General features: G+C 43.1%; 1 protein-coding gene across 1 annotated transcript; it reads right to left on the reverse strand.

Annotated features, from left to right (window-relative positions):
• Positions 1-520: 520 nt before the first annotated feature.
• On the reverse strand, positions 521-9,528 carry FASLG (Fas ligand). Its single transcript, XM_004330948.4, has 4 exons — positions 8,939-9,528; positions 8,317-8,362; positions 4,034-4,090; positions 521-2,814 (listed from the first exon to the last, which is right to left on the reverse strand). Exons 1-4 carry the CDS (start codon positions 9,227-9,229, stop codon positions 2,420-2,422), a joined length of 789 nt encoding a protein of 262 aa, XP_004330996.2. The 5' UTR covers positions 9,230-9,528; the 3' UTR covers positions 521-2,419.
• Between the last annotated feature and the right edge of the window lie 535 nt (positions 9,529-10,063).

Consider the following 10,063-nt stretch of genomic DNA (forward strand, 5'->3'; position numbering starts at 1 on the left):
TCCCACATGCCATGGAGCAACTAAGCCCGTGCGCCACAACTACTGAGCCTGTGCTCTAGAGCCCGCGAACCACAACTACTGAGCCCGTGTGCCGCAACTACTGAAGCCCGCGCGCCTAGAGCTCGTGCTCCGCAACAAGAGAAGCCACCGCAATGAGAAGCCCGCACACCGCAACGAAGAGTAGCCCCTGCTCACCACAACTAGAGAAAGCCCGCGCGCAGCAACGAAGACCAAACGCAGCCAAAAATAAATAATTTATTTTAAAAAATTGATTGGATGATTTAAGTAGATGATAGATAAAAATAAAAATAGTCAATCGGTTTGTGTCATTTTTCTGCAGCAACATCCGGCTGCTAGGATGCCAGCATAAAGAGAATGGGATTTTTACAAGAGGAAAACAGGGACGGTAACAGAGTATTTTGGAATTCAGGGTCTTTCCAAGGTTCTGATTGTAACGACAGATCGTGGAACCTAAGCTGGATAGAGAAAAGCGTGAAGATAGAGAAGGAGCTGATGGATATATAAGAAAATGATAGCATTTATTAAGTAGATGTCACAACACAGTAAAATATATATACATATTTTTAGGAGAGAAAATGTTGGACCAACTGAGTTGGAAAAAGGACATGATGTTGTGAAAATAAGGTGTCTGAAATCAAATTCCAGAGATGTTGTTATTTTTAATGATGAAAAAGTCTAGGGAGAAGTCATGGTAATGAGCATTTGGAGAAAATAGGAAAAGGTTATTGTGAGACCAAGGTGAGAAGGCAAGAAACCAGGTGTTTGAATGGATCCCTCAGAGCAGTGGCTTCTTCTGGAGAATGAAGTTCCTCCCATAGAGTGGCTTATTAATAATGGCAGACACTATTGTTTGACATTCTATGATGTGTTAGATACTGTAAGTCCAAATCAGCCCCTTTTTGTCCAAAAAAGTCAAGTGATCTGCCCAGTGATTGCATAGTTAATAAGTAGAGGAACAAAGATTCAAATTCAGGCTTTTTAGTCCAAAGTCTGTGCCTTTTCCACTATGCCACATCTCTGCCCCCAGGAAAAGACAAATTGTCATCAGATCTATGGGAAGTTGGGTGAGCTTAACACTGGCAATAATATTGGCAATGGAAACTCTGGATAGTGGTAGATGGAGGGGAAAGAGAATATAGCGAGGAGAGGAGAGCCTGGCAAAGATGCAAAGATTTGCCTCACAGCTCTTCTCACCCTAGTAAATTCTTCTTAAAGTGGGCTTAAGTCATAATGAATGAGGAGGCCATGGAAGAAAGAAATAATAAGGAAAAACTCCAGATCTTAGTGATTTCCAAAAAGGACACTCATAATGTTTATCTGTATTTTAACATAGTTTTTGTTACATGTATTCTGTTCATTAAAAATGCACAAAATAGGGCTTCCCTGGTGGCGCAGTGGTTGAGAGTCCGCCTGCCAATGCAGGGGACACGGGTTCATGCCCCGGTCCGGGAAGATCCCACATGCCGCAGAGCGGCTGGGCCCGTGAGCCATGGCTGCTGAGCCTGCACGTCCGGAGCCTGTGCTCCGCAACAGGAGAGGCCACAACAGTGAGAGGCCTGCGTACTGCAAAAAGAAAAAAAAAAACCCACAAAATATATATAAATATTAGTTATATTATGGGGAAACAGCTTTAATAACTGACAATCAAAGAGTTTTGAGGACTATTAGAGTTGGTTGCCCAAAAAGCATTCAAAATCTACCACCAAATGCAGCCCATATTTTCCTAACATGTCCTTCCCAATCTCCACGTTCTCTCTACTTACGTAACTCTTCTAGTCACACGCGCGCGCACACACACACACACCCCTACAATTGCACTGGAAATATACATGCTGTATAGGGAATGGACTGAGTCCTCAAAAGATCTCCCTTGCTTCTCTGTTAGCATCACCTGATGGCTCAGGCTATGCATTTACAAGTAAAGATGCTGCCAGTGGGACACTGGCCTTTTAGTCTCTTTAGCTTATCATGTAAGCCTAGTCCTCTTTTCCCACCCCTTATACATTCATGTTGCATCCATATACATGAAAGACAGCCTCCCCTGAGGTAGACAGTAGACCCACCCCAAGAGGTGAGTTAAAACGTGCCATTTTCAGTGTACCAAAGTGTGCTAGGCCACCTAAGATGAGTGTAGAACACCCTGGTAGCTGCTTTTCCCTGTCTCTGCAGCTTCACATGGCAGCCCAGAGTTTCGTGTTCATGTCCTCCTCCTGTCTGGCTCGTGGACCTTAGGTGAGATGAGGAGCTGTAGAACTGCTGGACCCTGTGGTCTCAAGATCCTCTTGGTTCATGTCTTCTCTCTTGACCTCAAGTGGACTTAAGAAGACCCTCATTCAAGACAACATTCTCAGTGCCTATAACAAGAAACCATAATGGAGAGAATCCCAAAGTGCTTTTCTTAGAGCTTATATAAGCCAAAAAATGTCTTAGATTCCTCAAAATTGACCAGAGAGGGCTCAGATACATTGACATATAAATGGTCAGCATTGGTGAGATTGAACACAGCCCCCAGGTAGCTGCTGCGGGCCCACATCTGGCCAGTAGTGCAGTAGTCCATCATCTTCCCCTCCATGAGCACCAGGTCCTGGGGGTACCTAAAATTCCTCGTGTAAACCTTGTGGTTCAGGGGCTGCTTGTTGCAGGACTGACCCCGGAAGTACACTTTGGAATACACAAAATACAGCCCAGTTTCATTGATCACAAGGCTGCCCTTCTTATACTTCACCCCAGAGACCAGGGCAATTCCATAAGTGTCTTCCCATTCCAGAGGGATGGATCTTGAGTTGGGCTTGCCTGAAACCAAACCAGAGAGGAGCTTTCAGCCAGGAATGCTCATGTATCAACAAACCAAGCTTCCAAGGCAAAATTGCGGACCATGCCTTGAGCAAATGCTTTTTACCCCAAATGACATAGCCCATATTGAGCCAGGTGACGGATCAGGCCTGACCTGTTACTGAATTTCTTCACACCTTTATCAAATTGACGTCTTCAATTTTATCATCCACACAACTGGGACAATAGCATGTACCCCTAATCAACTGCAGTGAGAAATGACTGGGATGATTTTAGCTCTCTGGAACAAAGGTTCAGAACTAGTACCAAAACTACTAGGGTTTGAGGTCCCTTCATGAGGTGAAAAATCAAATCCAAGGAACTTTGAAGTTCTAAAGTTGGGAAGGACCTTAGGGATCATCTAGTCCAATCTTTACCTGCACTAAGGATTCTTCAGTGTGGGCGAAAATCCCCTTTCATTTGTATCCCCACAGCATTATGTACATTCTTAAGCAGAGAATGCTGGAATTATTGCTTGTGCACATGTCTTTCCCTGTTAGATTGTAAGCTCCTTGAAGGCAGGAGCCGTGTGTGGTTCATCTCCATGTCCCCCAGGCTTGGCACACAGCATGTGTTCAAGAAATGTCTGTTTATCTAAATTGGATCATTTTACAGTCTCTGCTGAAATAATTTCAGGGACAGCAGCATACCACTTTCCATGATACTTATCCACTTTTCAGATATTTGTGGACTTTACACTGGGAATGCCCATACCACCTTGCTATCAAATCATTTCACTCCACTACACGACCACTAGTGCCAGGACTGGGCCTCGCCTCTCCTTTTTCTACTCATGGAGAAAGCAGAGTAAAGCTCTTACAGAAAACCAGGGAAACACGTACTAAAATAATTCATCATTCCCCATCTCCCCAGCTCTCACCGCTTGGATCTGTGCCCCAAATTCCCTAAGGGTCATTGGAGTGAGTGAAAAGAGTGAGCTCCTTATGGGCAAGGATCACGTCATAAGCAGCTCCATTTCTCCAGTTTAGAACAGGGCCTTGCCCAGAGTAGGGGCTCAATGTGTGTGTGAGGTTAACCTGACTAGAAAGATGTAACTCCTCTTGGGTTTCAAATACTGTCACTGGAACGTATCAACTACTGCAGAGCACAGTCGTGGAGACCAACCAGCTCTTCTGCTTTCTGCCAAAGGCTTTCCCAAGCCCATCTTCCAGATACAGACCTGTTAAATGAGCTGCCTTTCTCAGCTCCGTTTTCTCAGAGGATGGATTGGGGTGACCTGTTTCATAGAGAGATGAAAGATATACGTAAAAAATGACATAACAACTATTCTTTCTGTGGGACTCTAAGCAGAGCATTTAAATAAAAGAAGTTTTATAAGCATAAATGGCAACAGTCTAACATAGCCAACTCATTCAGGTCCAAATTGTAGGAATTACAACAGCCTGTATTTCAGAAACAGAGAGGTAAAAAGGAACTAAATTAAAATAGACACATGCATAAATTATAATGCTACAATAAAATAATAGAAAGCTTAGTTTATAAAGATGTGCCATATAAGCTATTGCATTTATAACTGGCCACAACTCTTTGAGGTAGAGATTACTGTCCCATCTTATAGACGGCAAAACGAGCTTAAAAGTTGGGTGACTTGTATACGTATAACTGAATCACTTTGCTGTACACCTGAAACTAACACAACGTTGTTAATCAACTATACTCCAATATAAAATAAAAAGTTATTTCCTGATAAAATAACAAGTTGGGTGACTTATCCAAGAAGACCTGTTTACTCAGTGTCAGAGTGGGACTGACACTCAGGTCTCCTGAGTCCAGATCCAAGGCTCTTTCCTCTCTGGCTCAGCTGCCCTTAGGACTCTGCAGGACAAAGCCTGAAGACTGCTGATCTCCAGGCCACTAGGTCTTCCCCAATGGCATTCTACAATCTGCCCCAAATAAATTATCCTAAGATCTCAAACACCTTGAATGCTCCTCATTGAACGTGTAATTATGTACAAGTGTCCCCAACCATGTGATCTCTGCCTATCTGTCCAGCCTTATCTTGCTTACTCACCCACGCTAGACATAGCTGTACAACAGTTCTGAACACACCCAGCTTCCCTGCCTCTGTGCCTTTGCCCATGCTGTTCCTTCTGCCTGGGATGCCCTCCCAAACAGATCTCTGTGCTAAATTCCTATCAACCCTGCACATACCATCTAAAATACCTCTTTTCTTGCAAAACATTCCCAAGCCTTTCTAATCAAATATGCTTGTTTCCGCCTTTGAAACCTAGAAGCACTCTGTCGTCACCTCTCTTGTCAGTTTTGACCCCTTTTTCTGTGGTAACTGTATAATTCATCTTACTCCCCAAATAAATGGCAAATTCCTTACTATATGTTTAATCCACCAGAGTAATTAGCTCGGTTTCTACCCCAAGGCATGTGATCAGTACATGTTTGCTAAATTAAATGGAAAGATTTAAAATACACAACAGTTCTCAAAATAGGTACTAGTTCTCTGACTTTAGATATTTCAGTGGAATAGCTCTACCACTTAACTAATGAATTTAGCTAAGATGTTCAAGAAAGTTTCATAGAAAGGCACTCATCCACATCAGGCTCTTCATGATTAGCCTGTAAAACTCTATATGGCCTGAGAGTGCTCCAATCAGCTGAGGATATGATGTAAGCAATTATTACCTCTGTAGCCACCCAAGACCACCCACCATGAATGAGGTGAGGTGTTAGTGAACAGGAAAGGCAAAACTGAGTCTCTTCTATATTCCTACACCACAAACCATCTGTGCAGCTAATCTGGCATTCAGCCATGAACTGACAGGAAATGGAACAGAGAATCACATGTGGTATATCCCTCGCAGTGTTATTCTCATAGAAGGTACTCAATAAAAATATCTGCTGGATAAATGATGGAATAAATAAAGGAGAAATATATCCTATATTTTGGTGATGACTGTAGCCTGCTCCAGGGTCTCTGCACATGCCATTCTCAGTGCTGGAATGATGTTCCCAGCCTCCTACCCACCCATACACATACACACATCCACATTAACAACACCTCCTTAGAGGGGACTTTGCAGACCACTCAATCTTAGGTCACACTTAGTACAACTTAAAAGTTTGTTGTCTGTTTGCTTGCTTTTGTTTATCTTCTCTATCATGCTAAGAGCTCCATGAGGGCAAGCCACTTGTCTCTCATTCTGTCATCACCCACTACCCAACACCCAGCCTGGCACACAGGAAATACTCCAAGAACATTTGTGAATGAATAAAAGATTTAATGAGTTAACTGTGGAAAAATGAAAGTGAACCAAATAAGAAAGTTTAAATAACCTACAATAGAACCTTCCAGAGAAAAATCACAGTTAACCTGTTGGAGTATAAATCCTTCTAGATGTTTACTAAGGAAATAAAAATATGTATATGTCAATATTAAACTAAACACACTGCTTTATAACTTGTCTTTTATCCAACAATATAGAATGCACAATCTCTATGGCATTAAATGTCCTTCTAACATATAGCTTTTAGTTGCTGCGTATTATGATCTCATCTGAATACACTGTCATGTATTTAACTAATTTCCTATTAAGAAGCATTTAACTTTCTTCTGACTGGTTTATTATAAATAGCCTTATAAGGAAGTGATGAACATCCTTATTATAAATTTTCAGGCACATTTTGATTATTTTCTTAAATAATAAAGCCTTAGTGATGAGATCACAAGGTAAATTAACAGTTTTAATCCTGTGATATTTTTTTCCCAACTACTCTTTAGAAAGGTGTAGCAATTTACATGCCCACTGACTCTCAACTGTTGAAGCAGACCCTTTTCTCTCACATTTTTGCCAACCTGGGGTTTTGTGTTTTTTTTTAAACTTCACTAATTTGATGGATAAACCTGGGTATCCCCCTTTTTAAATTTGCATCTCTTAGCTCATTAGTAAAGTTGCTAATTTGATTTCTGTGTGATAATTCACCAATTTCTGGTCCATCTGGGTTGATCTAGGAAAGATACTTGATACTTGTTTAGTGGGACAAGTGGACCTGACTTATCTGTTCACTTGACTTTTAATTACTAAAATGACTCCAGAAAGTGGGTGAAAGATGAGTAATTAGGTACCCATTTTGCCAGCCACGTTCCACTGATTTTCAAATCTATCTTATTTTAGAAATCCTCCAGAGGCTTTATTTTTCTAACAAATGTTTTTACTCTGCTTGGGTACATCTGGAATTTCTAACTCTTTAGGGGCTCAGACCCAGAACTGGAAACCAGAGGATCCTAAGGATGGCTCCTACAAGAGCCTACCTGCTAGGGCAATAGGGTGACTTGGGTCTCTCAGGCATATCCTAAGAAACTGGAACAGCCTCCCCTTACTGGGTAGCCAGTGCTGTCTTCTGTTTTCTTCCCAATTTCTAAGGATGAGATTTAACTACTGTCTTTGCAGAGGCATCTTGCTTGTCATCTTTATTCTCATTCCATGGCCATCAGAAAAAGACAGGAGTTTCCCTGTGTCATGAGGCACCAGAGCATGTACTGGGAAGCACTATAAGTGACAAGGCATTAGAAGCCTATGTTCCTTCACACCAGTAGTGTTGGGCACATCACCTAATCTATCTGGTGTTTTGTTTCTCTTCTGAAAAATGAGATGACTGGACCAGATGTTCTCTAAGCTCCCTTCCAACTCTTACCAAATCTAAAGTTCAGTGACTCTTAGTTTAATGAGTTGCAGTATTCTAAATCTATCTGTCCACAGTTTCCAAAACTATGTCCTGAAACTTTAGAAGGTCAACGTTCAACATTTTCATCTTCTTCCTGTCCTGGATCTCATACACAGGTTTTTCCTTTATTATCGAAGGTAGCTCACGATTGCCTCTGTGAGTGAAGTGGGACTACCCTTTGAATAATGGCAAAAGTCTTCCTCCAAGCTTTCCAGTGGCTGCAAAAGAACCATCCTAATGGGGATGATTGGTTGCCCACTTTTTAAAAGCTTAAATATATCCTATGGAAAAATTTTAAATAAGGTCTGACTCTTAACTAATCTCTTATAGAGATTAAATAGGAGAGCATGGGTCTTTCCCAGCAGCAGCTTTCTCTGCCTGTACCTCCCCTTCTCTCCCGAGAAGTTATAGCCACAGCCCTGTGCATGGGAACCAGGAGGCCTGAGGAAGCGGACAGGCCTGGAGCCAACTGCTAAGGGGCAAAGGTCCAGGGTTTTATATGTGTGTTGCTTTTTCCAAATTCAAGCAGAAATTATTTTTACTTTTGTGTGATACTCAGCTACACTAATTTTGAACAATTAAACTCACTTCATATTTTAGGGCAGCTCAAAGAACCAAAATGACCAGAGATTCAGAATTGGTTAGGATTCCTCTTTCATAGTATACATATGCCCAGGAATGAGATGGAATTCAAGGCATTCCCCCAACATGGTTCAACGCTAAGGACTATCTTTCTAACTCATGTACACGCATGAAAGGACTCACCTATTTGCTTCTCCAAAGACGATTCTGTATGCCTTTGGCTGGTGGACTGGTGAAACAAAAAGAGAAAAGGTATATAATAAATATGAAGTTCTTTAAGCAAAGGAGGCAGAATTGTCAAATAAACTAAGCACTGGAAAGGGAATCTAAACACCTTAGAACCTCTGCTAACTCAGACTCCGGCCAAGTTGTGCCTCTCCATGTCTCAGTTTTGTGATTTGGAATAGTTCCAATATTTTTAAGTATTTTCAAGGAAATTTAGTTTGTCCATTTGAACAAATTCACTTGTAAGCAAGATTCCAAGTTCCTTTTCTTTCTTGAATCACTGAGTATAAGGTAGGTAGCAGCCAACTGAGAAAAGAAGAACTCTAGTTACCAGTCGTAATTTGGCTCTGATCCTTCCCAACATAGATAATATTCCTTCCACTCATTTGAGCCCCCATTTCTCTGCATATAGAACAGATGGCTAGAGCGATTCATTTCTGAGACAGGAAAAAAGGATTGTGAAGTACTTTGCAAGCAAGACTGTGGTCCATATAGATCACTGTCACCTTCCTCCCTCCACTACAGCAGGGCTGTCTCACACCCATGCCTTCGGGGCACAGCAATCCACAGGGCAGCTTACCTCTCTGAGTTCGGCCAGTTCCTTCTGCAGGTGGAAGAGCTGAAATAGTCCCAGTCCCAGTCCAACCAGGGCCACCAGAACCATGAAAAACATCACAAGGAGACACAGGCCTGTGTTGTGGCCCCTCCTCTTCTTCAGAGGTGGTGGTAGTGGCGGTGGCCTCCTTTGCCCGGGCCTTCCTGGCGCAGAGGACGGACAGGGGAAGACTGACCCTGGAGAAGCCCAGGGAGAGCTGGCACTGCTGTCCACCCAGAAAATCTGGGGGTACGGGTAATTCAAGGGCTGCTGCATGGCAGCCAGTGCCTCGGGCCAGCCCCCAGCCAAGGGTTTTTCTCCTTCTCAATCCTGGGGAGTCCCGGGTGTCAAGGACGGGACTCCTGTTTCTGACTGCTCGAGAGAAAGAAGCCGGCTCTCTCTTTATAGAGTTCCCAGAACCCAGGGAAACACCTCTCTTTTGTTCTTTCTTTCCCCCTTTCTGCTTCTCAAAGAGACACCCACTTGCTTTGCATCTGAAGCTGAGAAGCCTCAAGAAGCTCAGAGCAAACCCGGGGCAGTTTCCGCCCACAATCTACTGATAAAAGCTTTCAAAACCCCAATTGCTGCTGCCTTGCTGCCTGAGAGGCTGGTAGGGCGGGCTCGTCTCCTCAGGCCCTGCGAGAGCAGGTAGCAGCAGCACAGCCCTGTTGACTTCGGCCATTGCCCGGCTATGGGGAGAGTGGCCAGTGGGGCTCACTCAGGCACTGAGGGGCGAGAGCACGGAGTCGTGGCCAGAGAAGCCGCTTCTATGTCTCACCTTTTGCAGGAGGGAATCGTCCCCCTGCTGCCAGCCCTTCCCCACACCCAAATACTATTCACCCCGACATAGCAAAGCAACATAATTCACAGGTTACAAACCTGCTCCACCCACTTTGTAGAGGTCAGATCAGAGGCTACAAACCCATCACCCATATGCCTCACGGAGCCCACAGACCTGCTTTGCTTATGCCTCACAAGTGTTCTTTCTACTGATTGTCCCCTTTAAAAATGTGAGTATTCCATATATTTTTAAATTTATATTATCTTTATATTATGTTTTGAACCGCTAGACTATTGGACCGTCTGGAGACCCTCTCTGCACAACCAACC

The sequence above is a fragment of the Tursiops truncatus genome, chromosome 1, assembly GCF_011762595.2.
Source record: "Tursiops truncatus isolate mTurTru1 chromosome 1, mTurTru1.mat.Y, whole genome shotgun sequence".
Classification (NCBI taxonomy): domain Eukaryota; kingdom Metazoa; phylum Chordata; class Mammalia; order Artiodactyla; family Delphinidae; genus Tursiops; species Tursiops truncatus.